This window comes from Callithrix jacchus, chromosome 13, assembly GCF_049354715.1.
Source record: "Callithrix jacchus isolate 240 chromosome 13, calJac240_pri, whole genome shotgun sequence".
Lineage (NCBI taxonomy): Eukaryota > Metazoa > Chordata > Mammalia > Primates > Cebidae > Callithrix > Callithrix jacchus.
Window position 1 is genome coordinate 102,309,261 of NC_133514.1, and position 27,582 is coordinate 102,336,842.

At 43.8% G+C, this 27,582-nt stretch overlaps 1 protein-coding gene and 1 pseudogene across 1 annotated transcript; one reads left to right on the forward strand and one right to left on the reverse strand.

Moving 5' to 3' along the window:
• Nucleotides 1-312: 312 nt before the first annotated feature.
• CPLX4 (complexin 4) lies at nucleotides 313-26,911 on the reverse strand. Its single transcript, XM_017963519.4, has 3 exons — nucleotides 26,557-26,911; nucleotides 20,384-20,471; nucleotides 313-2,131 (listed from the first exon to the last, which is right to left on the reverse strand). Exons 1-3 carry the CDS (start codon nucleotides 26,721-26,723, stop codon nucleotides 1,904-1,906), a joined length of 483 nt encoding a protein of 160 aa, XP_017819008.1. The 5' UTR covers nucleotides 26,724-26,911; the 3' UTR covers nucleotides 313-1,903.
• On the forward strand, nucleotides 14,905-17,020 carry LOC100390434 (protein SDA1 homolog pseudogene; annotated as a pseudogene).
• Nucleotides 26,912-27,582: the final 671 nt, after the last annotated feature.

A 27,582-nucleotide genomic window follows, 5' to 3' on the forward strand; every position in this document is an offset into this window, starting at 1 on the left:
GGCTGTGCAGTGTGATATGTGAGGAATCATGGTCAGAGTCTTCTAGCAGCTGCAGAGCTTCATTAGACAATGACCAAGTTATACTGAAGTAACGTTGAGGGTCAAGAGGAAGTGTTCATGATTTCCTTAGCAGAACTGGCTGCATCTTTTACAAGAAAGCCCATCTTCCATGTCATCCTGAGGCTAGTCTGTGGAACAATTTGGCAGCTGTAGTATTTTGTTATACAAAGTATACAAACATCAGGCCACATGCGCTCCTCTCACCCGTCCATACCACCCACCCCCGCCAACCACAGGACAGGGTCAAGCATGAAACTGAAGACAAATCTTATCTATTATATTGTAGTTTCCAAAGAAGTATTGTAAAGTTTTGCTCTGAAACAAATCACAACTCCCATGCCATTTCTGATAAAAGATAAGCATGGCTTTAAGATGTAACCCCGGCATCTGAGTTTGTGGACTAGAAGGTTAATTAGCCTCAGCCATTGCACCAATGTCCTCCCGGGAACTTCTGAGAGAGGCTAAACTTTGCCAAGGACCAAAGGTTGTGGACCTCTAGTCATTTGTTTTATTTGAATACTTTTATAACATGAAACTTCTTATACAACACATTTGGGAACGCTGGGTTTAGAACAAGTTAGACCCTAAGTTTTTAGTCCTAGTTTCCTTTTCCTTTGATAGAGCAGTTCTTCTTGACAAAATTTGTTTCTGATCCTTATTCACCATATGAACAGATTCACCAAAAAAACAGTATTTCGTTTTGGTTTGATGGGCTTTAGCTAAATAGCTCCAAGTGTTTGGTTGTAATTGTCCTAAGTCTTTTGAATTATTCCTTTTGAAAGAGAGCAGATATTAGGGGGAAAAAATCAGCATCTACCCTGAAAGCCTGTGGCACCAAATGACAGTGTGATTTACTGGAACGTAGCCTGAAGGGGTGGGATGGGAAGGGACAGGAGAAGAGAAAAAAAGAGAGAGAGGGAGATTGGGCAGGAAGGACAGAAGGGGATGAGAGAGAGGTTGGGAGCAGACAGAGAGAGAGAGAGAGAGAGAGAGAGAGAGAGAGAGAGAGAGAGAGAGACTGATTTAACTTCTTAATGCTCTCTGTTAGTCTACCTACTGTGTTCGCATTGCTATCACCAAGTACAGGGTTAAGCTCAACTCAAAAAGAGCAGTCGCCTCCCTGGTTTTCCTCTGCCTCTAACTGTGCCTCCCTCGAGTCCATTTTTCACATGGCCTCTAGAATGATGATCTCCAATGCAAAGGGCTGGTGAGGTCCATTTCCTGCCTCAGTTCCTCACCATTCACCACATCCCCGCTACTGCCACTTGGCTGAGAAGTGTCCAAGGACCAAACTTGATGAGAATCACTGGCAAGTTTCAAGGAGGCTGAGAGGTTGAAGGGTGAGGGTGACTTTTGATTGCCCTGGAGTCTGCGGCCTCAGCTCCCTGTGGGCATCCTGGCTCCTTAGAGGGTTGCCCTCCAAGGAGTGAACACCTAGACTCTCCACCTCTTTCTCTGAAGGGACCTGGTGTCCTATGAATAGCTGGACAGGCTGAGAACTTGGCCTCTAAGGAAGAAAGCTGGAGAGGAAATGCCACTTGCTTTTGTTTCTTCCTGGCTCATTCAAGGTCTTTAAGCAGATACATGTTCGGCATCACCATTTACGACTGAAATTTTGCAGTCCATCTCACTTATAACTAAGAGAAAAGTATGGTTCTTGCTGCAAGGTGCTAGCTAGTGCTCTGCCAGGAATATTTAGAACAACCAATCATTATCTATCAATAGATCATCGTGGTTTTCCTAACCGTGTTCACTATGTTAAAACAGGTACTGTTTGGAACGTCCCACAGGAGAGCGGTCTTTTCCAAGGATGGCTCGAGCCCTCCCTCTACCCCTCCCACCCTCACATCACAGAACACTTCTGCTCTGCTGTCTGCTTGATTTCAGTGAAGGTAGCCTGGGCTTTTTCTTTTATGGTATCCAAGTCCATGTTCTGGAGATTCTGTATCTGCCCAAGAATAGAATCTTTATCTTCTTCCTCTTCTTGATCTTCATTTACCATTTTCCGGAGATCTTCGGGTAAATCCACATCGTCTCCAGCCATCTGGATTTGATTCTCATCCATTTCACTCTATGTGAAAAATAGAGATTGATAAATAACTCTAAACGTACCCTACTAACTCACTAACTAAATACATTTTAAAAGCAGCAGGAAAAGGTCTGCAGAGAATGAATGAAGTGAGTGGCACGCTTGGCCTTGCAGCACAGCCTGGTCCTGGTGGCAGTAGTGGAGGCTCCTGCTGGGAGGTCCCTCCTTCAAGACACCTTGGGTCGATCAGAACCGTCCAGCATGGTGGTTCTCCAAGTGTGGTCCCTGGACAAGCAGCATTAGCGTCATCTAGAGTCTGTTAGAACTACAAATTCTTGGGCCCCATCCCAGACCTACTGAATCAGAAACTCGAGGTGGAGCTCAGCCATCTGGATTTTTTTTTTTTTTTTTTTTTTTGAGATGGTGTCTCACTCTGTTGCCCAGGCTGGAATGCAGTCACATGATCTTGGCTCATTGCAACCTCTGCCTCTTTGGTTCAAACAATTCTCCTGCCTCAGCCTCCCTAGTGGCTGGGATTATAGGCGTGCACCACCACACTCGGGTATTTTTTGTACTTTTAGTAGAGACAGGGTTTCACCATGTTGGCCAGGCTGGTCTCGAATTCCTGACCTCAGGTGATTCACCCGCCTCAGCCTCCCAAAGTGCTGGGATTATAGGCATGAGCTGCTACTCCCAGCCCCATCTGGAGTTTTAAGAAGCCCTTTCTCTCTGTGATGCTGATACATTCAAAAGCCGGAGCATTACACCCCAACTCTGCCTAAAGGCAGCTTTGCAAGTTTGCAGACTCGATCAGCCCCATGCCAAGACCCATTCACCTGGCTGACCCCATTCTAGAGGATGGGGTTTCAGTTTACAGGGACTAGACAGCATGCTTTAATTCACTCATCTCATCTTAGAGGCAACTTTTGCTTAATCACTGCCCTTTTCCTCCCTTCCACTAGTCAGGGAGCCCCTCATGGGCTCATGTCAGATTCAACCTTCCACCCTTAGCACCTGGACTGGAGCCTGGCACACAGCACACGTGTATTAAGTGAACCATCAAGGGCATGGCCCCCACTCAGCATTCAGTGTTGCTGATAGTATGACACATGCCTCGCACATTTCATTTTGTGATTCTAGGAGTGTCTGTTCTAGAATTTCTTAATACTTGCTGCCTGGTCTATAAGATTCCTTTATTTTTATTTTTATTTATGTTAATTCTTTTGACAGGGTCTCTCTCTTCCACCCAGGCTGGAGTGCAGTTCTGTAATATCGACTCATTGCAACCTTGACTTCCTGGGCTCAAGCAATCCTCCTACCTCAGCCTCCCAAGTAGCTGGGACTACAGGTGGGCACCACCATGCCCAGCTGAGATTCTTTTACCACTTACGCTGTACAGCCCCTTGTTCTGTAAGGAGAGAGGAGTCTAAAGAAAAACATCCTCTGGGAAAGGTTGACAGTAGCTTACATTCCCAGATGGCTGCTGTTAGATTTTTTGGAGATCAGGTTGTAACATGAGGTGACCTGGGTTTCAGGAAAACAGAAGATTAAAAAGAGTGTCAGAAAAGCTAATGAGAGGAAAGATCTATGTGAGAGCCACCTGAATATGTTGTGACCAGCCTTGAATTTGTTACCAAAGCTCATGAAGAATCATATTAAAAAATGATGATCTTAATTAGCTGGGCATGGTGGCGCGTGCCTATAATCCCAGCTACTCAGGAGGCTGAGGCAGGAGAATTGCCTGAACCCAGGAGGCAGAGGTTGCGGTGAGCCGAGATGTTGCCATTGCACTCCAGCCTGGGTAACAAGAGCAAAACTCTGTCTCAAAAAATAAAATAAAATAAAATAAAATAAAACCCCAGACCGTAAAAAAAAAAAAAAAAAAAAAAAAATGATGATCTTAGTCAATCAGACTACGTTGTTTTTTTTTAGGTTGAGTCTCACACCGTTGGTCAGGCTGTAGTGCAATGGCGTGATCTCGGCTCACTGCAATCTCCGCCTCCTGGGTTCAAGCAATTCTCCTGCCTCAGCCTCCCAAGTAGCTGGGACTACAGGCTCGTGCCACCACACCCAGCTAATTTTTTTGTATTTTTAGTAGAGATGGGATTTCACCATGTTGGCCAGGATAGTCTTGATCTCATGACCTCATGATCTGCTTGCCTCAGCCTCCCAAAGTGCTGGGATTACAGGTATGAGCCACTGTGCCCAGCCCAGACTACACTGTTTTAAGAAAGATTTCTGTGCCTGTTGACTTCTGAGGTGGATTTAAAGACAGCGCCTAAAGTGCGATCTGAATTCCTCTCATCTGGGTGCTGTGTAGGAATGATTGGAAAGAAACATCATTTGTCTCTAAGTCCAAATGGCCCACCAGGGTAACCTGTCAACTCCGTTCTTCATCCGTAAAGTGGGTTGGAGGGACCAGATGGCTGAAGACTTTTCCAGGTCTAACTCTCCGTGGCTCCCGTACTTGGAGAGGCTGAAGACCAGCTGCCTTTCCCCAGGGCTCTCTTCTTTGATTCGGTTCCCTGCGCAGAATGACACAGGGATCTGGCTCAAGAAATCGCTTGAAAAGCAGATTTCTGATGCAGAGGGAACCAACGCTTTTGGGAAGGGCAGTCCTCACCCAGGCCCTCCCTGGAGACCCTGGAGGACAGTCCCACTCCGCGCCAGCCTCCGGAGAGAAGTGAAGCCTCTCCCTGCTCTTGGCCAGGGCCTTGGGCCCTCCAAGTACTTAACGGATTAATTAGTTCCTGGTCAAACTGTTGTGGGATTAATTAGTTAGTTAATCCCTAGGGGCTCCCAGCCAATCATGCATTTCTATTTATTTTTCATCTGCCTTCCCTAGTGGCTGCTTTCCTTGCTGATCGTCTTCTGGGCCTTTTTGCAGGAAGGAGAGGAAAAGCACAAGGCAGCCAGCTCATTCTCAGTTCACACCAATGTGGGACATCTGCTCTCTCTATGCATCCCGAAATCAAATGCAAGTGATTTGAAGAGACATTCCTGGGAATTCTGGCCCCTTCCCTCGGACTGGTAGAAAGATCTTCAAGCATGTCACCACCAGGTTTGAACCAGGACAGGGTAACTGCTGTGGGCCTGCAGGGACAGGCAGTTAGAAGGACCAGAGGAAAGTGAGCCATCCAGCCAGGGTTATAAAACACCTAACAAGCTCTAGAAGGCTCACAGGATGGTGCTCGCCTGCCTCCCATTCCCAGGGAGACCTCAGCAAGGCCACCCTCTGTGGCTCGGCTGTGCTTGAAGAAACTTCGGAATGGTTTCCTCCTTCAGGGGTGATTCTGAGGTTTGTTTTGTCCTCGTGCCTCCTGCTCAGAGAAGGGAGAGCAGTGCAATTCTATGTTGCCTCTCGGAGAGGATATTGATTGCCCTAACTTTTATCAAAGTGGTTCTCAAAGTGGGTTCTCCAGGCCAGCAGCGTCAGCATCTTTTGGGACCTCGCTGGAGATGCACATTCTGGGAGCCTACTCACACCCACTGATTCAGAAACCCAGAGTGCAGGCCTCACAGCCTGTGGTTTAACTATTCCTCCTGGTGACTCTGGGGCTTGCTGAATTTTGAGAACCACTGCTCTACATTTCTTGAAGACAGGGACTGTAGCTTACTCATCTTTCTGTCTCATAACCCAGCAAAGTATCTGGCATGTAGATACAGACAATTAAATGTTTACTGAATAGCCAGGCACGGTGGCTCATGCCTGTAATCCCAGCTCTTTGGAAAGCCAAGGCGGGCAGATCACCTGAGGTCAGGAGTTCAAGACCAACCTGGCCAACATGGTGAAACGCTGTCTCTACTAAAAATACAAAAAATTAGTAGGGCGTGGTGGCGTGCATCTATAGTCCCAGCTACGCAGGAGGCTGAGGCAGGAGAATCGCCTGAACCTGGGAGGTAGAAGTTGCTGTGAGCAAAGATTGCACCACTACACTCTAGCCTGGGCAAATGAGAGAGACTCTGTCTCAAAATATAAAGAAACAAACATAAATAAAAATTTTAAAAATTAAAATAAATGTTTACTGAATGATTCAGTGAATGTATTGTCAGGGATGATAACAGCCTAATACTTAAATTCGCAGGTCCTATTTGCTGTAAAGAGCTCTGTTTTCGTAGCTATCGGTTTATCTTTATATTCCCATTGGGGCACCGCAGCCTAAATTGCCCGAGTGAGAAAAGCAGCTCCACCATTACAGGCTGTGTGACCCGGGCCACTTTGTACAGCCTCCCTGAACTTTATTTCCTTGTCTGTATATGGAGAATTGCATTATTTGCCTTAGAGCTGTGGAGGGTTAATTAGGTGGTAACTGAATTATTTAGAATCTGTTAAGCACTCACCCAGTAGTAGCTTTTCATAAAAATAATAACCTTCAGGAGTGGACAGCGGAATTTGCTGTGAGCGATCTTGCACATGGGGTTAGCCCTGAGGATCAGGAGGCCGTGCTGTCCTGGGACCTTACCTCTGACCTGGCAAGACTCCTACCTTCACCCAAAGGCTTGGTTTTCCTAAAAAGCCAGGCTGAGTCATTTCTTCTTTAGCACTAGGCCCTCCATTCTATGAGAAAGCTACCTAGCCAGCCCTAGCTCCCCTGGCCTCTTGTCAGGCCCACCCCTAAATTTTGTGGGTGGTGCTGGCTCACAACCTGGCACTCATTTTTCTCCAGTTCTTGGCTCCAGCCCTCACTGGGAAAGGCCTTGGGACCTTGGGAGCACGGCCCCTCCCCCACGCCCCAGGCTTAGTGTGCATGGCCACTCTCAGGAGCACAGATGTGCAGAGGAGGCCTGTGAAGGTTCTGGAATGTACTTAGACTCTTAGGGTCCCGAACAGCTTGAGCATGGACTACAAGAGGGGTGTGCGCTCTGCCCGGGCTAGGCCCTTTGGCCCACAGACTCCTCACCCCATGTGAAAGAGCGTGGCCAGAAGAGAGCCCTCTAAAACATGGGCAGCAGGGCAGTGGCCTCAGATGTCCAGGTCTAAAGGCAGCACTGGGTGTAGTCAATGACTTGGTCGGAGAGTCCTGCACTCAACGTCGATCTAGAAGGACAGTGCTGCTGGCCCTCCACCAGTGGCCTGGCTGCCTCAGGAGATGATTCTAGTATTGCAACCAATTGCTCTGGGCTGTGGCCTGTGCCACGGACACCTCATAACTAAAGGTAGGACAATCAGACAAGGCCGTTGAGTTGCTAGAGGAGAAAATGAAGTCCTCTGGAACTGAATGTGCCTGTAGCGTCATTAGCTCTGGATCCTAACTGACTGAGCTTGCCCAAGACCTAGAACTGGCTAAGTATTCAAGTGTCTCCTTTGTAAAAAGCTGACGCCTATTCAGACCATCCTCCTGCTGAGGCGGCCTAGGAGAATGAAAGATTGTGGGATTTGGAGTTAGACATGGGTTCAAGTCCCAGATCTGTCATTCGCCAATGCATGACCTTGGGCAAGTCAACTTATATTTCTGATGTCCGATGGGAGGTGCCACTTAGAGGACTATTGAGCAGATTGAATGAGACGTATTGTGAAACAGCCTCGCAAGCATCTCAGCTCTGGACAAATGGTAGCAGTGGTTATGAATATTTTAGAGGAAAGAGGGCAGCTCCGTGTCAAGATCCCTGCTGAAAGGATCCCTGGGATAAAGAAGGCATGGACAGTGAAAGAGACGGTGGGAGAGTATCGGCCCTTAAGAGTAAGATCCGGGACAGAGCAAGTAATTAAGAAGCATAAATGGGATTGACACAGTGGACACAGCAGCCTTGTTTCCTCTCTTCCTAATGAACCACCCTGCTGACAGGACCTTGTCTGCAATTCAAACAATGAATGTCTTGTCCACACGTTCTGCTGCCCATTGACAAATCTTGGGTTGGGGAGACCAGGAATATTTGGACACAGTTCACACTTCAAGGAAAAGAAGTAATGCCTCATTACAACCCCCAAATACAAGTGCAGTTACAGCCAATGTGAATCAGCATCACCACGGGCCGGAAGCACCTCCAGGGAGGGAGGGGAGGCTCAGGGATGAGAGCCGTGGCGTGAATGAATGAGTGAGTGAGCCAGCACATAATTAGGGGACTTATAGGCTATACTTCATTCTGAGAGGCTCTGTTTCAGAGATCTTCTCATTTCTAGAAATCTTATCAATTTGGGATATTGTTTAATGCAGTTAAGAACTAATTATCTTTATGCCAGCTGATGAGAATTCATTTTAATCTCTTGTTTTTAACCAGACTTATCTTTACGGCTGGTGCAGAATGCCCCATTATTTAAATAGCTCCATATCCTACCACTGTCATTTCCTGTGACTGATGCCTGACCTTTCACCAAAGGATAAACATGACCCTGGCTTTCAAAACTTACCACTTCCTAGACCTGGAGAAACTGGTCTTCTCTTTTACCAGACTTGAGATACCATGACAAATTATCTTAGATGGTTATATCTTCAAAAAGCTGAGCGTTCTCCACTTGTCAGAGTCTAGCTAGCCAAGTGTGGTGTATAAGCAGATTCCAGTGGGATTGATACTAGGTAGATTGGATTTGGGTTTTGGTTTATTCACTTCTTGTTGTCCACAGGATACCAACATCTAGAAGAATGGATTTCTTTGACGTGGAGGAGTTCATGTAGCGTGATATTGACATAATTGTGAGGATCATGTAACTTAGCGGTCAGGTACCTGTCTTTCTTCACAAGCTACTCTCACTGTCCTGGTTATGAGCGAAGCTGCTGCCCTCAGAAGCTAGTGTGTGACTAGTGTGGAGGCCCTGGGCTGGGCATGCTGGCTGCTCCTTCTGCTCCTTCTGCTGTTGCTCTTCCCTCTTTAGCTACTTAAGAAGCCCTCAGCACCCGCAGAGTAGGGCAGACGGTGTGGGTTTGTCCTCATGAAGAACACGCATCAGTTTTCAATTTGATTGAAAGTGTGCATGTGTTGGGAGCTACATGGAATGAGAATTTCTAGATACCAGCTGTGCACATCTCAAGCCTCTTTCCCTTCTGAAGACATTCCATAGGGACTCAAGAAGCTTCTAGAGGCCACTATCCAAGCCTCTCATTTACAGATGAGGAAGATGAGGTCCCAAGAGATTCTTGCAAAAGATTTTTGCAAAAATGTCATTCTGCTCGTCAGGGGATGAGAACCCAGCACAGCTGCCAGAAGGGACTAGTAAGAGAACATGGCCTGTGGGCTCGGGTTGGCTTGTAGTGGAATCTTGCTCTGCCATTTACTGGCTGTGTGACTTCGGAAAGTCACTTTCCCTCTCTGAGCTGTTGCTCTCATCTGTAAAGGGGAGGTGATACCTACCTACCTTACAGGGTGCTTGTGAAGATGACGTGAGAAAGACAGTGTGGCCAAGCAACACGTCTTGAAATCCTGCTTCACTACTATCCAATGACTCCATCTTCCCATCCCTATGCTCCCTGTAGACATGTAGCCCATTGCACTTTCAAGGGCATGAGTAGGAGGAGCGAACTGAACTGGGGCAGAGTGAGGAGGGGAAGGAAGAGATGGCGGCTGATGGGGCCTCTGATGGCCTCCCCACTGCCTGGCCACCAGAAACAGCTGCTCAGAAAGCAGGAGGTTTCGGTGTCTCAGACCCTGCTGGGCAGCCCCAAGAGCTCCTAATCTGAAGGGACCTGTTAAAGGAAGGTTCACACAATCATCTTTGTTATTTTTTTTTAAGAGGCAAATTTTAAATTCAATTGTTAATCCAACTTTCAATGTGACACATTTAAGGGCAACTCTGCCGAGTTTCTCCTATATGCATCTTTATTCGAAATGAACGATGCCCTTAATACAGCAGACAAACACCAGGTGTAACTAAATCATATAGCTCAGCAGGGGTCACAACATTATTTTTCAATGACTAACCTAGATTGACAATTCTGTTAATAGGATTAGGGTTCATTGTGGAACTGTTTTCTCTTATTAATTTAGCTTGACTTACATATACATTTTAAATTGGCTGGGGAGAGAAACGCATTTGCTTTTAGAAAGAATCTTGTGGCTTTATTTAAAAACATATTACTTCCTCTACTTGAAGAAATATGGTGATTCAATCATAAAACAAGGAAAACCTTGTGTTTTATACAAAACTACAGTGTCAGATCTGGACTTGTTCTTTTCATAAAATTGTAAATTGTATTTTAATATGTCTCTAATGGCATATAAATTCTTTCTGCTGTTTTTGGTACTTTCTTCTTTGGGCATTTTTCCTTTTTTTTTTTTTTTTTTTGAGACATAGTCTCGCTCTGTCACCAGGCACCAGGCTGGAGTGCAGTGGTGCAATCTCGGCTCACTGCAACCTCCGCCTCCCGGGTTCAAGCAATTCTCCTGCCTCAGCCTCCCGAGTAGCTGGGACCACAGGCGCGCACCACCACACCCAGCTAATTTTTGTATTTTTTAGTAGAGACGGGGTTTCACCATGTTGGTCAGGACGGTCTCAATCTCTTGACCTTGTGATCTGCCCGCCTCGGCCTCCCAAAGTGCTGGGATAACAGGTATGAGCCACTGTGCCCGGCCAGGGCATTTTTCTTTCTTTTCTTTTTCCCCAGTAATATCCATTTACTCAGCAATCTGTGTGTGTGTGTGTGAGTGTGTGTATGTAATTTTCTATGTCTCAGCCACCTTGCTGGGCACTGAGCACAGAGATTAAAAAGTCAGCTCCTTTATTTAAGAAGCACACACTAGGTGCAGATATTTAGGGTCATAAGATGATGTAGGAGACATGAACTCAAGATATATGGAAACATGGGGAAGGATGACCGAAGCCAGGATTAGGTAGTGGGAGGGAGATCATGGAAGGCCCTAGAAGAAGTGGCACTGACTAGATGAGTCTTGCAGAAAGGAAAGGCCACAGGGAGCAGGGAATGGAGCAGGAGGAGGCTCTAGTCCAGGCAGGGAGTAGCAGCAAGAGGTGAGGCTGGAGAGACAGGACTCATTTCAAGGCATACAGGACAAGGAGTTCAGATTTTATTCTAAAAGTCATTGTAGGCCTTTTTTAAAAAAACAGGTAAGAAACAGGATCAGATTTGCACTTTAGAAACCTCAGCTTTGAGGGGGACAAGACTCCAAGTAGAAAAGCTATGATGAATTGAGAACTATTCAGGAGTGAAGGAATGAATGAAGATGACTTGGTGATTTCCTGGCTGTGTGGCTGGAGCAGAGAGGGACGGGGCAACAGTGACCTCTGGTAGCCAACCTGGGAGATGGGCTTGTTGGGAGAGCCACCCACAGAAGTGGAGCCTACAGGAGGAACAGGTTTAGGGGGAGAATGAGCAAGTGAGTTTTGGATATGAGCTGGTTCAACCTGTGAAGTGCCTAAGCAAAGGTAGCTGCAGTTGTGAAATTTCAGGAAAATATGTGGTCTGGAGGTACAGATATGAGAATCATCAGCATGCAGGTGGTAGCGGACAGCTACAGCGAGGTGCAGCCCTCGAGGACAATGTGCAGGCTCCAGGGAGAAGAAGAACCAGCCAAGGGGGCTCCCTGGAACATCCCACAATCTGGAGGAAGACAGAGAAGGATAACTCATGAATAAGAAGCAGTGCGAGAACAAGAACCAGACAGTGATGTCTGCAAGCTGAGGAGAGAGGGCTTTAAGGAGGAAGCCATCACCAGTGCTAAAAGAAACAAAGAGGCCCCAGGAGAAATTAAGGGAACCACCCACTGTATTTGGACAGACACTGGACATCTGGAAGAAGAAGGTTTCCGCAGAGCAGTGAGAACTAGCCATTTAAGGGAAGACACTTAAAAAGCCATGTTTACTCAGAAAGTGCTGTTTGCTTGTTTTAGATGGGAGAGATTTGACCTCCTTTATTCAGGAGAGGCCAATCAAGAAGGAGAAACGGAAGATACAAGATCCAGAATAATTAGTGGTGTGCAATCCAAATCTAACATGAGCATCGTGGATGACTTTAGGCATTTTAAGTCCTCTGATGACCAGTAATTGGACAACTAGAGGAAATTGACATAGTCCGGATATGCGTACATGAACATTATTGTGATTGATACAGATACATATACATACTTACTGCAGATTACTGCAATTTGACTACTGTGCTTATTAGATTACTTATCTGATTACTGAAATTAACAACCATCATTAAAAGACATTGGTACAACAAATGGTATTGTTGCTAACAATTAATAAACTTGAGACCCAAGACCTTTGATTGTTTATCTAGAGAGCTAAGGCTTATGTTGCTCCTTTTCAAAGAGTCTGCATTTGCTTTTCCCTGTCAGCAATAGAGTGAAACCCTTTCTCATAGGAAACACCAGCCAAATAATTTCTTTAGAAAATACAGTTCTAATTCCAAAATGTGACATAGTTATCCTCATTAGACCTGACAGCTCCCAGGAAGACATTTTCTCAAATCTGCTCCCCGTCGGGCCTTGGGCAGGGGAAGGGTCTAGAACTGAATCCTGCTGTTATGTAACCGCCGTGGCGGTGACCCTGGGGAATTGTGAATGAGGTACCCAGGGGGTCATCCCTCATTAGCTGGAGGACGTGTTAAATTCGTCCAATTCCCTGTGGGTTGTTAATACTATTACTACGAATGCTTACCCAATATGGGCTTTAGAAGATGGCACAGGCTAAGCATTCTGCAAGCCTGGCAGGGAGGGGAAGGTTACTGGTGCCCACTAGAGTCCTGGTGACCCTTGCTCTCTGGCCTATGCTGTTTTCTTTGTTAGACAGTGTGTTCAGTTCTAAAGTCTACCAACCAGGAATCTGATGCCCAGTTTAGAGAGGGTATGGGGCAAAGTGGGCATGAAAAGGTACTGGATGAAGAGTAAGGAGGTTTGCTTGAGTCTCTGTTTGTCACAGGAAGCTTCGTGACCTTCGGCAAGTCCCTAAATTTACATGATCCTTATGGTTATGTGTTGAGTGCACACGTATGCTATGTGCTTTTCTGAATGTAAAAAATAAATCTACTGAAAAGAGAAATAGCACCCAGACACTGGTGCCAGGGAGCCAAAGTACTGGGGTCACCCAGGAGCCTGAACCTGTTCTAGGAAGGGAACTTAGAGGGCTGGAGGGAAGGGACGGTTGGCACGTTCCTCAGATGACCTTGGAAGCTTAGCCCCAGGCAGGGGACTCATAAGGACGTGGGAATCGGTTGCTTTGTTTCCCACCAAATACAGAGGTTCCTTTGGTTCAGCCCATAGTTGGCCCTCCCCTGGCCAGGTAAGAGCCAGCACTGGCAGGCCTGCCTCTCCTCTCCTTCCCTCCAGCTCTTTGGACAAAGAGCCTTGAACTTCTCAATCTCAGCTCCTAGTGACCCAGATGTGCACTGTCTGGCGTTCCAGGGCCTCCTTGCTCCTTAATGCAGCATGTAAGAGACAAAACCTTACACCTTGCTTTCCCACTGTTTTTCTGATGCTTAGGTACTTGCGGTTCAATAACAACCACAGCCAAGCCACTGGGTAAGCTGGCTGAATTCAATATTAGAATAAAAAGCATGGCATTGGAGGCCTGGGACATGATTCTGCCCCCATAGGCTTCATTTACTCAGTTATCTCCTCTACAGGCTGAAAGTTCCAATTCCTTCAGCCCGCCCTGGATTGTTGCCGTTTCAGAATCTCTCTCCAGTCTGGTCACTGCGGAGACAGCGGAAACTCGGCTGTTTGCGAGCTCCCTCTCCCGTTATGCCATGGGAGGATAGAAGACACACAATCTGGTCCTTAATAACAAAATAATGGACTTTTTTTCTTTTCGTTGTTTTTTGTTTTGTTGTTTTAGTTTAGTTTTGTTTCCCCCCCTACCCAATGACCTATCAAGGATTTTTTTTTAAGTCACCTCTAGAAATTGGCTTCTGTCCCGTCCTGGTCCTGCCACCAACCGCAGCCCGGGTTCTGCCTCCCGCGGGTGCTGGTGGCCGCGGCGCTGGGAACACCAGGGGGCGCCCGCGTCGAGGATTTGGGGCCTGCGCTGGCGGCCGCTGCGCCCTTAGCTCTCCAGCCCGGATCTGGGTTGGATGCGAGCAGCTGTTCTGCATAGCCTGGGCAGACGTTAGCCTGGGAAACGTGTCGGTCCCCAGAGCCTCTGTCTTTCTCGCCACATTGGGCCATCGAAGGCTCCCCGCACCCAGAGCCTCGTTAGTTGGGGGCACACGGATGGGAGGGTAACGTGTGACCAATGACCGCGCGGGAGGCAGAGGAAGCTCCCAAGGGTGGGGCTGGCTTGCAAGCGCAAGGCGCTGCACTGGGGTAGGGAAGTGAGCCACGGCTGGTGATAACTGGACGAAGTGGAATACGATCCGGCTGATTTTTAAAATGTGTATTTTATTTTTTAAACTGCCCCTTACAGAGCACTGGCTAACTCATAGGCAGTATGCCCACAGTAGCCGATTTTGCTTATCGTAGTTTCATTAGGTGCTATTTTTCTGGCTAGCTACACGGGATTAGAATTTCCATGTGCTTTACAAAAAGCAGGCAATTGTATGATTCCTATTTGTAGTATTTTCCATGCCATAGGCACCGTTTCGAAACACTGTGTGTAGAATCCATTGTTACAAATGCAGTCAAATATAAAACCGTCCTTGAGAAGGAGGTCCCCACCTGGAAGTAAACTGCAATGAACGACGATGCATAGAATGCTTTGGAGTGAAATTCTCATCTATTTGTTTGGCTTGTATTTGGAATGCAGACGGCGACTTGCAGGTCTAGGGTCAAAGCATTAGACAACACAGGAGAAAGAAGATGCTCCATATTTGTTTTAAGCTGCGCAGAAATCCAGACTGCCCTAAAATTTGGGGGAACAGCTCAAATATTAAGAGTAGAAAGCACAAATACCGGAAAGCACGAGTCCAAGCTGCAGCTGGTAGGGACTAGTGGCTGCCGGCCTTGTGAGTTTTATTAAAACTACTGGCCCCGAAGCCAGTCTGCAGCCAAAATGTCCAGCAAGCTGCTCAGCAACCTGCCGCGGTTACAGAATCTGATCAAGCGAGACCCACCAGCCTCCATCTAGGAATTTCTACAGCAGTATAATCACTACAGATCTAATGTGGAGATCTTCAAAATGCAGCCAGATAAACCCAGCAAAGAACTAGCAGAGCTCGTAATGTTTATGGCACAGATGAGTCACTGCTACCCAGAGTATCTAAGTAATTTTCCTCAAGAAATGAAAGATCTTCTCTCCTGCAGTCATACCATATTGGATCCAGATCTTCGAATGACATTTTGGAAAGCTTTGATCTTGCTGAGAAATAAGAATCTCATCAATCCATCAAGCCCGCTAGAGCTCTTCTTTGAACTTCTGCTTTGCCATAAGCTTCTGCAAAAGACTTTATACACACATAATGCAACTGACATCAAGAATATAAACGCAGAACACAAGAATACTGCGATAAAGTGAATGTCGTATTGCGAACTTTCATGTACACCGTGTTGAGATAGCAATGCAACTGCAGCCGAGGGGTCTCCAGATGTGACGACTGAACGCTGCAGAAGGAACGTCTGGAATGAGGCCAAAACTGTCAGTGTTATCCCAACTGCATGTTTCTCTAAGGTCGATGAAAACAGAACAGTGACTCCCAGTCTGAGGATGATGGACCAACGGCAAGAAACCAGCTAGTACAATACACTACAAAGAAGAAAAGATCCAAAAATAAGAAAAAGTTGGAAAAGGCGATGAAAGTGCTCCAGAAACAAAAGAAGAAGAAAAAACCAGAGGTGTTTAACTTTTCAGCCATTCACTTGATTCATGATCGCCAAGATTTTGCAGAAAATCTACGAAAGCAGCTTGAGTGCTGCAAGGAGAGGTTTGAGGTGAAGATGCTCGTGACCCTCATCTGCAGTTTGGTGGGAATTCAAGAGCTCTTCCCCTTCAATTTCTCTCCCTTTTTGCAAAGAAAGGTTTCTGCAGCCCTGCCAAAGAGAAGTAACAAACATCCTTCTGTTTGCTGTACAAGCCCCTCATCACCCGAGAGATTATTCAATCATTGCTTATGACTGTGGCCAACAATTTTGTGGCCAAGAAGAACTCTGGAGAAGCCATGACAGTAGGAATCGATGCTATAAAACAGTTAACAGCTCAGTGTCCTCTGGCTATGACAGAAGGACTTCTCTAAGACCTGGCTCAGTATAAAACACACAAGGATAAGAATGTAATGATGTCTGCTGGAAGTTTGATACAGCTCTTCCAAACACTGAATCCTCAGATGCTTCAGAAGAAATTCCGGGGTAAGCCTACGAGGCCTCCGTAGAAGGAAGAGTACAAGAATATGGAGAAGCGGATGCTAAAGATTATATTCCAGGAGCAGAAGTTCTGGAAGTTGAGAAAGAAGAGAATGCTGGAGATGATGAAGATGGATGGGGACGTACCAGTCTCCGTGAGGAGGAGGATGCCGATGGCAAATGGTTGATGTGCAACACTCTTCTGATGAAGAGCAGCAAGAAATTTCCAAGAAGCTGAACAGCATGTCCTTCGTGGACATGAAGGAGCAGAAGGGCAAAGCTGCAGCCATCAGCACCAGTCGAGCTTTAACTCAGGAAGACTTCCAGAAAATCCGCATGGCCCAAATGAGAAAAGAACTTGACACCGGCCCTGGGAAATCCCAGAAGAGGAAATATATTGAAATAGACAGTGATGAAGAGCCCAGGGGCGAATTACTTTCTCTTTGGGACACTGAACGCCTTCATTAAAAGCTGAAGTCTGACAAAGAGACAAGACTAGCAACTGCAATGACTGGAAAGACAGATCGAAAAGAATTTGTGAGGAAAAAAACCAAAATGAATCCATTTTCCAGTTCAACAAATAGAGAGAAGAAAAAGCAGAAGAACTTTATGAGGATGCGGTATAGCCCCGTCCAGTTAAAAAGTAAGTGTTCCTTCTGAGAAAAACAGTTGGCGCTGCGAGATGTACTTTTGAAAAAGAGAAAAAGAATGAAGTCACTTCCCAGCAGGTTTTCCCTTCCAAGAAGAATGCTGTTTGTGTCATTACGCTGAAAACTGGTAAATTAAACGTTTGTTTACATTAAAAAGTCCAGAAGCACTGTATTGTGAAAACTGCTGAAAATGTGGCAGCAATTTGGTGTTTTTATTCTGGAGGCGGCTAATGGTGGGAATGTTAATGTAAATAGCCGTGGTGGTGTCAAAGCGTTTCCTTTATCCTTCACTCAAAGAAAGGATTGAGTGCCTATTAATTGTCACTGTAAATACAAAATGAAGGAGCCATAACCCCTTCACTCAAGGCATCGACAGCTTAGTTGTGGGGGTGGACACACATATGAGTATTTACAGCACAGTGTAAATAGTCCTCTAGTAGAGGTAGGTCCATATTTCTATGAGGTCCCTAAGGCCTTATGGACTAACTCTGTAGGGATAGGAATCATATATTCTCGTAAAACAAAACAGGACAATGCTACGCGGAGTAAGAGGTTCTTACTTGTACACAGGCTTACCTGCTGAAAACAGGCCCTTGCTGTACAGATTTGGGTACATAATTTAGCTTTTTTAATCAATCCAAAAGATGTAAATGACCCCCCCTTTTTTTAATGCCATGTAAAGCCTTTTTGGTTAAGACTTCACTTTTAAAATTGCCCTAAGTATAAATAGTACCTTTGGAATGTATTTAGTTCATCATTTGAGCTGCCTTCATCCTGGTTTCCTCAGCCTTCCTTCACCCTGTAATATTTTCAGCCCACTCTTTACCTTGTCTCAGTAAAAAGTTTCTAATGCCAAATAGGAAAAAAATATAAAGAACGAATGCCTTGAGGAGAGGAGAACTCTGTGCAAGTCCTTTTGTGAACAAGTTGCTCTTTCTCATGGTTGTGGGGCCTGAGTTCCAATCCTGATTCTGTCACAGGAGATGAGGCTTACTGCAAAGCAACTTAACTCCAGAGGCTGCAGCTTCCTAGGTGTAAAATGAGGCAGCGGTGTGAGATTAAGAGATGAGCTTTACCGTCTCTTTCATGGTCTATGAAAAATATCAGGTGAGGTTTCAAATGCATTATGCATTTAAAACAGCTATAGAAAAGGGGGTATATGAACATCAGCAAGCCATGAAATGAAAGACACTGGTGGGCTCTACTATTAATTTTTCAACATCCTTCATGTCTGCCCCTCCCGCTGGCTGGTTTAGGGAGCAGTAGCCTATGCAGGTATAGTCACAGTCACCCTCTAGGGAGGATCCGGATTTGTGCATTTCATGGCTATAATTCTTCCCTCTTTCCCTAGTTTCTGTTGGAAAGGCTCTTGCTTCAAAGGATAGCCTGGCACAGAGATTTGAGAATTATTTTTCTCAGAAGAGCCCTCAAACCTTACTGCTAAGCCTATGGGTGTTCATTCACCCCTGAGGATCCAGAAGTAAGGAAGGCTGCTCATTCACCATTAGTGGAGAAAAAGATCGAAGGTTCAGTGCCCTGAGGCTCAGGAACGTCCGGTTGCTGCACTGATTACACACCTGAGGACTGGCAGTCCTCAAGACCCCTGGTTGTTATTATCAGGAAATCAGACTTGTGCCCAGAGATCATAATGTCAATAATAAGAGCTGGCCGGGTGCGGTGGCTCACGCCTGTAATCCCAGCACTTTGGGAGGCCGAGGCAGGTGGATCACGAGGTCAAGAGATCAAGACCATCCTGGTCAACACAGTGAAACCCCGTCTCTACTAAAAATACAAAAAATTAGCTGGGCATGGTGGCGCATGCCTGTAATCCCAGCTACTCAGGAGGCTGAGGCAGGAGAATCGCCTGGACCCAGGAGGCGGAGGTTGCGGTGAACCGAGATCGCGCCATTGCACTCCAGCCTGGGTAACAAGAGCGAAACTCCATCTCAAAACACACACACACACACACACACACACACACAAATAAATTAAAAAAAAATAAGAGCTCTACTGTCAGGCACTGTACTAGGTCCTTTGTATTATATTACCTCAGACAAAGATCTTATGAAGTTAGCAACTGTAGCTCTCATTTTATAGATGAGGATACTGAGGTTGAGATTTTTTTCTTTATTGCTGCTCCACAATTAAGAGAGTTAAGTATATTCTTTAAAGCATATGATATTGCATCATGGTGCCACAACTGAACCCCAATTCTCTCTAGATCCCTACAGAAGAATAACAGTTGTCAAAAATAAATCTTTAAAAGCCCCACCATTATGGACGATGCACACCCAGTCGATCATTTGCGTGCGCGTGTGTGCATGAAATTTTTGCTTCATCCCAACCAGATTGATGGTGCTTTAATCAGATGGACCCAAGAGCAGAGGCCAGGGGCTTTAGTGCAGCAGCAAGAATCTGACTCAAGTTTCCTGCCTAGGGGGAGGCCACATTGCTAAAGAGAGCCAGTGACATTCAGGGAGTTTCAGGAAATTCACCAGACAATGAAAGTGGAAAGGACAGTGTTTAGAAGTCCTTCACTCTTCCAAAATGCAAGCACACTGAGGAAAAGTTATTAAACCTGCATTGTGGGTGGAATAGGAAAAGCAAGGCATTCTTTTGCAAGTTCATTGGTTGTGAATGAAATGAGTTTACATGTTACTGTGGGTTTTCCTTCCCTTATGAAGAACAGAACCCAGGTTCCTTCGGCACCTTAGGGATCAATGTGTCCCATGTTGAAGTCTTTGATGATTTCATCAGTGACTTTGCAGAGACAGTGGACTCTCCCTTGTTTAGTGCTTGTAGTTTCTAAAATCAGCCTTTTCTGGGATCTGCTGAGGATCCACGGAAGGAATTGGTTTAGCGGCACTTTCTAAACCACCTGAACTTGGAGGTGGCTCTCATACATGGGATCATGCCCTTGGAGAGATCTTCTCCTTTGCTTCTCCAGATGAAAGATGTTCTTTAAGGATGGTGCATCTTTGGAATATGAAGTTCAATAACCAACCCAGAAGGTGAAGGTGGAGTCATTTAGTCAGGGATCTTTGCCTGTACCAGGCGAAGAACAGTGCCTGGTCCTAGAAAGAGCTCAACCAATGTCAGCTATAATTATTGTTCCCACTGTGTATTTACATAGAGAAGTTCTAGAATCTTTAGATACATTTACATTAAAAGGTCATCAATAGGTATTAATTCCATTCTTTCTAGCAACAGTGGTAGTTCATAGAGATTGAGTTAAAACCTGGAATCAAGTTTTTATGAACTCCTAGTTCAGTGCTCTTTTCACTATATCAAACATCTCAGTTACAATTAGGATAAATGTGTGTGTGTGTGTGTGTGTGTGTGTGCGTGCGTGTGTGTATATCCATATATATAGATATATTTATCCTCCAGGAGATATATATATATCCTTTGCAGATAATTAAGCATGACTTCCCACTTTTTATTAAGAAATGATTCAATGTTTGCTGTACTCAAAGTGTCTTACCTTTGGAAGTCTATATTTTTCTCTGAGATGAACTCTGAGGCATGCCCTCTCTGCCTTTTTCTGTGTAAATGCAGCATCTCTTTCCATCCTAAAAGTTAAAGAATAAAGGATCAGAAGGATACAGAGAGCTAAGGACATTCCCACCTGTTGGATACAATGAGCTGTAGATTTCTCTTCAAAGCATCAGCCTGTCAGTATGTTCAGTTCTTTCGTCTCCATTTTAAAGTTTAACTTCCCTGCAGTTTCAGTAAACAACCTGTTCCACCAGTTCTAGTCAGTAGTTCACATCTTTTCCCCTCATTATCTGTTCTGTCCTGACTCACCCTGATCACCTGCTCTAAGTCACCTGAACTAAGTCACCCCTAATTACCTGCTCTAAGTCACCTTTAGTTACCTGTTCTGTAACTATCCTTCCCACCGAGCTGCTCACCCCACCACTCTGGCTAATACTCCTGCTCCCTTTAAGATCGCCAGTCAGAATTAGCTTAGACTGTGTAGTCCAACTCTAGCCAATAGAAGAACGACACAGCAATAAACGCTGCATGTGTCAAGGACAAGAACCCCTTTTCTTCCCCTGCTCATGTGTTCACTCACCATTGCTCCAGCTGTGAGATGCACCTTTCTACAGAAATAAATTGCCTTGTTGAGAAAATTTATATTCAAGTGCTACTTCTTTGCAGCACCAAAAATTTCCATATAACACGACCTGTGCTCAGAGCCAGACACTGGGTTACACCTTCTGAGATGCCACTGCTAGCAGCCATCTGGGAAATACGAGATTTTTTTTTTCTGGGTCCCCAAATGTCTGCCTCTCTGTTTGTCACTCTAGTGTCATAATTCTCATTACATACCCCAAGTCCCAAAGACAATTTGGTCCTAGGAATCTCCTTATGAAGTGAACTCTGAGAGAGGCAGGGTGATTATTCTTAACATGGAGTTACCCATGGACTGTTCAGCCAAGGACCATAAGCCTCAGAATCACCTGGTGCACTTACGACAAAGGCAGCTTCCTGGCCCTGATCCTAGCCCTGCTGCATCAGAATCCCTGGGTGCAGGGGAGGGGAAGCTACATTTTTAGCAAGCTCCCTGAGTGATTCTTACACAAACTAAAATAGAGCCATAGTGTCCAGAACCAGGCAGTTCTTTGAAGACCATTGGTGTTGAGGGATATAATATAAACCTGTCTCCTTTCATTATTACCCCCTCCAGATCCCAATTTAGGCAAGGTATTTCCTTCACGGTTTGGAAGGAGGTAGCCCCAAACCAGGTAGGGTATGTTTCCAGAATGCCAGACTGGGGTCCTGCTCTGTGGATGATCTAATTTGACTCATGATTATGCTGGTTGGAAATGGACGTTCTTGCTAATGATGATCCAGACAAAAGCAGACGCGTTTGGGGATGTCTGCAAAGCTCACAAGCACCAACGCCCTTCCCTCCTGCCCACAGAAGTGCTGAATTTACATCCACGGGCCTGCCCCCTGGCTATACTGGGTTAGACCAAGTTCAGTAAATGAAATCTCCTTTGAAAATTTGGGATTGGTACTAAGAATGACAGATACTTACAGTGTGGCTGGCACTATCACAGATGAACTTGGTAGCCATTGGCTGTCATTTCCCTCTAAGCATGTAGTCTGGTTGCTGAGGAAGAACAAAGCAGCCAGGCCTGGATAGAAGCAACGGCAAGAGATGGGACAGAATGCTCGTGGCCTCTCCACAGCCTCTGCTTCCTGGGTTAGGCCCAGGTGAGGCCTGATAGGAATTGTACTCATGGATATCTGGTGAACTATCTTTGCATAAAGCATTATCTGCTTAAAACAAATCCCCTGTTTTCATTTTCAGGTGAAAACTGGTTTCTTCGTCTTGACTCTGAGTTGGGAAATCATCTTAACCATTACACAAAAAACTGAGAGTTAAGCAAGGATCTGCAGCAAACGATCAGGTTAAACTACTGATCGCAGGCCCTGGGCTCAGGGGCTCTTCAACTCATTTCCATCCACAGAATGTCAGGTCAGGAACAGGCATGAGAGAGCATCAGGTTCAACCTTCACGTTTTGGAGACGGACAGCAAATAAAGTGACCTGCCCAGGAGATTAGCAACCTGTGGCATGGGCAAGCAGCAGACCTTTTCTCCCCACATTTCATTATAAAAACTTCCAAACATACAGAAAAGTTGAAAGAATTTTCGTATCAAATCCATCTAGATTCTACAATTTGCATCTCACTGTGTTTTCTCACATCTATTCCTCTCTTTATCCACTTTTTACTTTTTTGATATATTTCAAAGTTGCAGAAATCAATGAACACTTTCCCACAAACCCTTCAATATACATATCATTAACTAGCGTGACATGTTTGTTTACAGTTTCTCTTCTTGTGAAGCAAAACTTGTATCCAATACAATGCACAAAACTCTTAAGCACACCATCCAATGATTCCCCAAAATGCACACACCTGTGTAACCCAAAACCCTCTCAAGATAGAAAACATTACTCTCACCTGGGAAATTCCCCATCCCCCGTTCCTGATCAAAGCTTACCCTCTAGCTCTAGAGGCAACTCCCACACCTTTTCTACCATAGATTGGTTTTGCCTGTCCTAGAACTCCATAAAAATGGAACCATACAGTTCATCTTTGTGTACGGCTTCTTTCATTCATCATAAAATGCTCTCGAGATTTATCCATGTTGTTTTCTGTATTAGTAGTTGGTTCCTCTTCATTGCTGAGTAGCAGGTATTCTATCGTTTGCACAAATACAATCGCGGTTCATCTAGTCATTATTCTGTTCATAAACACCTGAATCGTTTCCCATTTGAGTCTACAGTGAGTAAAGCTGCTATGAATATTATTCTAGCTTTTTTCTGTGGACATATATTTTAATTTCTACTAGGTAAACAGGAATGGAATTTGCTGGGTTCTAGTGTAACTTACTGGGATACGTTTAGTTTTATAAGAAACAGCAAGACCTATCTCCAAAGTGTTTGTACTAGTTTATGTCTCAACAATTGAAACAAGAGTTCTAGTGGTTTCACATTTTGGTCAACATCTACTATTTTTGGTCTTTTTGATTTGAGCCATTCTAGTATTTATGGAGTGGTACTTTACTGTGATTTTAATTGTTTCCATTTTCAAGACAACTAATTAGGCAGTTTTTTGTGTATTTTCAAGTAAGATTTTCATGTACTAATTGGCCATGTATCCATCTTTCTGAGATATTTGTTCAAATCTTTTGCCCATTTTTTTTTTGCTTTTATTATCGAGTGATAGGAGTTCTTCGTCTTTCCTAGATCCCGGTCCTTTTCCCGATGTATTTCCCACATAGACTCTCTCAGTCTGGCTTGCCCGTTTAGTTTAATGGCATCTTTTAATGTGTAAAAGTTAAACTTAGAGTTGAATTGATCATTTCATAATTTTATGGTCATTGATAACATCATTGCCAATCTGGGTCATGATAAAGAAAGCTTCACCTATTTTCAAGTTGCAAGGATATTCTCCTGCTTTTTTTTCTAAAAGCTTTACAATTTTGGCCTTTATATTTACGTGTATGATGTATAGCAAATTAATTTTTGTGTATAGTGTTAAGTAGGGGTCAAAGCTCAGTGTTTTTTGACTGTTTAGCACCACTTATTAGAAAGACTTTCCGTTCCTGGTCTGATTATTCTGGCGCCTTTGCTGAAAATCAGATAACTATAAACCCCATTGATCCATTTGGTGGATCAATGCCATGCAGAGTTGGATTCCAGTCCTCCGGAGTCAGTCTACAAATCACGCAGAAAACCGGTTGCTCCATTTACGGTCACGCGCAGCTAGCTAGTCTCCCCCTCACCAAGTAAAGTGTAAATTTCTGCAGAAGAAAACCCAGGTCTTTCATTTCAGTATATTCCTCATAGTGCTAGGCTTATACTTAGGGTCCAAACAATTACTAAATAAAACAAAGGCCAGAGTCAAGTTACAAATGGTATTGTAGAAACTGTCGAATCATAACTAAGGCAAAGAAACATTTTAATATAATTGGGAAAATGGAGGGATAAATGACTATTCTTTTATTTCCTTTCCAGATCATCTATTTATGATTAGACCTCTTTCAGTACTAAGGTAACCAGTAACACACACACACACACACACACACACACCCCAATTGAACACAGACAGAAAATAAAAATGAATGTGCATTGTTAAATAGAGTACATTGCTAAATTGTTTTTTGTTTATACCTCGTATAGTCTATGTCCCCAGTTCCTAAAATAATGAGGATGGGTTTAGGAGGCTTTTATTTGCTAACATTAATTTTAATTATTTAATATACTATACTGTTTGTAGCTATCCCTGCGTTTATCTTGTGATGAATTATTTTTAATGCTTACTACATGTTGCATTCTAGGTGATGAAACTCTTGAAAACTCAAACAATTGACTGAAGATTCATCCTTCTTTATGACAGGGAAGCTGACTGCCCCATTGTCCTGCCACTGTTTCTTAAATTGAGTGACTACCTAAATATATAATAGTCTCGCACATACATATGCAAAAAACTGAGTAGCTGACAACTCAGTCTACTTATTGACTGTACAATTTGGTCATTTTGAGCTTTGATCTGTCCAGATATAAAATTAAGGAAAACTAGGACCTTAGTTAATCAGATAGATGCCTTATCTGCAATCGGATCTACTGCTGGGACATATTAAGTGATATTTTGCATGATCACTACTGTAGTCTACATTTCTGACTGCTTTCATTAGCCTACTTGATCTGAGAATGTTTGATGCTGATGTTTGTGTTCTATTCTTCATTACACAGTATTTGTTTTGTTTTTACAGCATTTTGTTCTTTTTCATGCCATAGGTAAAATCAGCCAATATTCAAGGAATGCTGCTGCTTTTGCTCAAGTCTTACCACAGCCATCATTTTTGCTAGTTGCATTTACTTTTTAAAAAAACGGACTTTAATTTACTGCAGAGCCAAGCATAATGTATTCTAGGTAGTTTATAAGCCATGATTTCTTTGAGAACAATACAATAGACAAGGTTTCCACTAAACGTAGTCTTTGTACTTTCTTTGTTTCCTACAGGTCATTAACCTTTTCACCTATAATCATCTTAGCGATAGGACTTGGGCAACTATTATGTAATTGATCATTAGCAAAAGAGCCCTGGTGGCAAAAACAGAAATACTTTTCTTTTGAAACATATAATAAACATTTAACCCCTAGAATGATGTTTCATTTCTTAGTTGATTATCAAAAGACTATTAATTCTACCTTAAACATTTAAAAATTACACAGAGATTACATTTATTTTACAATCAGTCTTCAAGTGGTGAAAAGTTGTTGGTGATATTCACATTCTGTAATACCCAACGAAAATGTTGCTTGTATTTTCTATTTTATTTTTGTTATATTTTATATAACCAAGAGAATGCCTTTATTTTTTGGCGGAAGGTGGCTGAAGGTTTTAGGGATGAAGTATCACGACATCTGTAATCTACTGTAAGAACTATTATCTAGTATCACTCTATTTAATCTATAAGCAAATGTAGCAAAATGTAAGCTGTTATCTTTATGTCATAGGATATATGGGTATTCATCCTACTCTTCTACTTTTCTGTATGTTTAGAATTTCCATATTAAATAGCCCCCAAATCTATTTGTAGTCTTGGATAAGCCAAGTCTTACAACTGTCACGCTATGCTTTCTGTGTCTTTTTTTGTTGTTGTTGCACATGTATGATCAAGGAAGCGCCACACTATGTTCTTTTAGGCTCTTTTCTAGGTATAAGGTCTGAATTCTTACAATTTGAAGACTTTCTACTTGCCAGGAGGATAAATTTTAGAAAGACCATAAAGATAGTTAAACCCACCACTTTTCATCTAAATAATTAAATTGAGGTCAATCAAAACATGCCTAGACCAGAAAGTGTTAAGTAAGCTGCATTAAGAACAACATACAGATGCATTTATTACTGTTCATTTTCATTCACACATGTAGAACATAGAACATAGTCACTGCTGATGTTAGGGAACTGCTTACTTTAGAAGAATGACCTTTCCTCCAGTTAGAGGTAAACGGCAAAAGGAAAGGCATCTTAAAAAGCAAAGAGAAATAAACTAGGAAACTGAAGAAGGTGTGGCCAGAATGAATTTCCTTTGCTTTTTAAGGGAAATGAAGTAGCATGTACTCACTTCTCCTCAATCATTTGCTTTTGATATTCCTCATACTCCTCTCTAGTCATCCCATGAGCTGCTGCAGGATCAGATGTACCTCCTTCTTCTTTATTTTCTTCAGACCCACCACCAAATCCTAAATTCTTTACCTGGTTACTTATCATACTTTTCATAAGGAAGGCCATTTTCTCTGCCTCAGAAAAATAAAACCAAAATTCAGACAAAAGCTGGAAAAAACAAATCCAAACAAACCCAAGAGAAAGCCTCCAAATATTCTCAGTGACAGCAATACATTTAAGAGCAAAGGACTTTGTATAGCCTCATCTATTCAAGGGCATACTGATAGAGAAGAGTGGTTTGTCGGCCGTAAGCTGGATTAAAGTGGTGAACTCCTTAGTATATAGAGGCAGATGGTTCAGATTACTAAAGCATACAATCAGAGGCTACTGCCTACCCTCTGAATTAATACACTCAGCTAATTTCACAGGAAAAAGGAACCCCCACATCATCTACACTTCTCCCTACCCTTTTCCAAATTTTTAATTATAAGCACAGCAGGGCTTCATCAAGAGTCCTATTTCAATTAAATTAACCAGAGCTGACTGATTATATAGCTGTTGTGGAATTTCCAAATTCCAGCCCTTAAGCACAACATCCTGTTGAAAAACTGAGTCCAACGAGACTCAGAACCCAGAATGCTTCATTAAGCAAAAATAATCCTTTTGATCCATCATTTTATCTCATTGGACTTTAAGTACTATGTAAGGATTTGCTTTTTAGTTTGCTTGAATTTGGTTTGCTTCCACAGTTACTGTGTCTCATACATAAATACACAACTGACAAATGCAAAGACCCAGACAGCAGGTCCTTGGTTTACATCTCGAAGATTATCTTAGACTTCTCCTGCACAGAAATGTTACTTGTCTGCATGGAAATCATGTGCTTGACACTTCAAGGCTCTGATGCAGAAGGTAAGACCATTCATTACGTGAGTCAAATCATCAATATGTAAGGTCACTTCTTTCCTCTTGCATAAACAGTCTG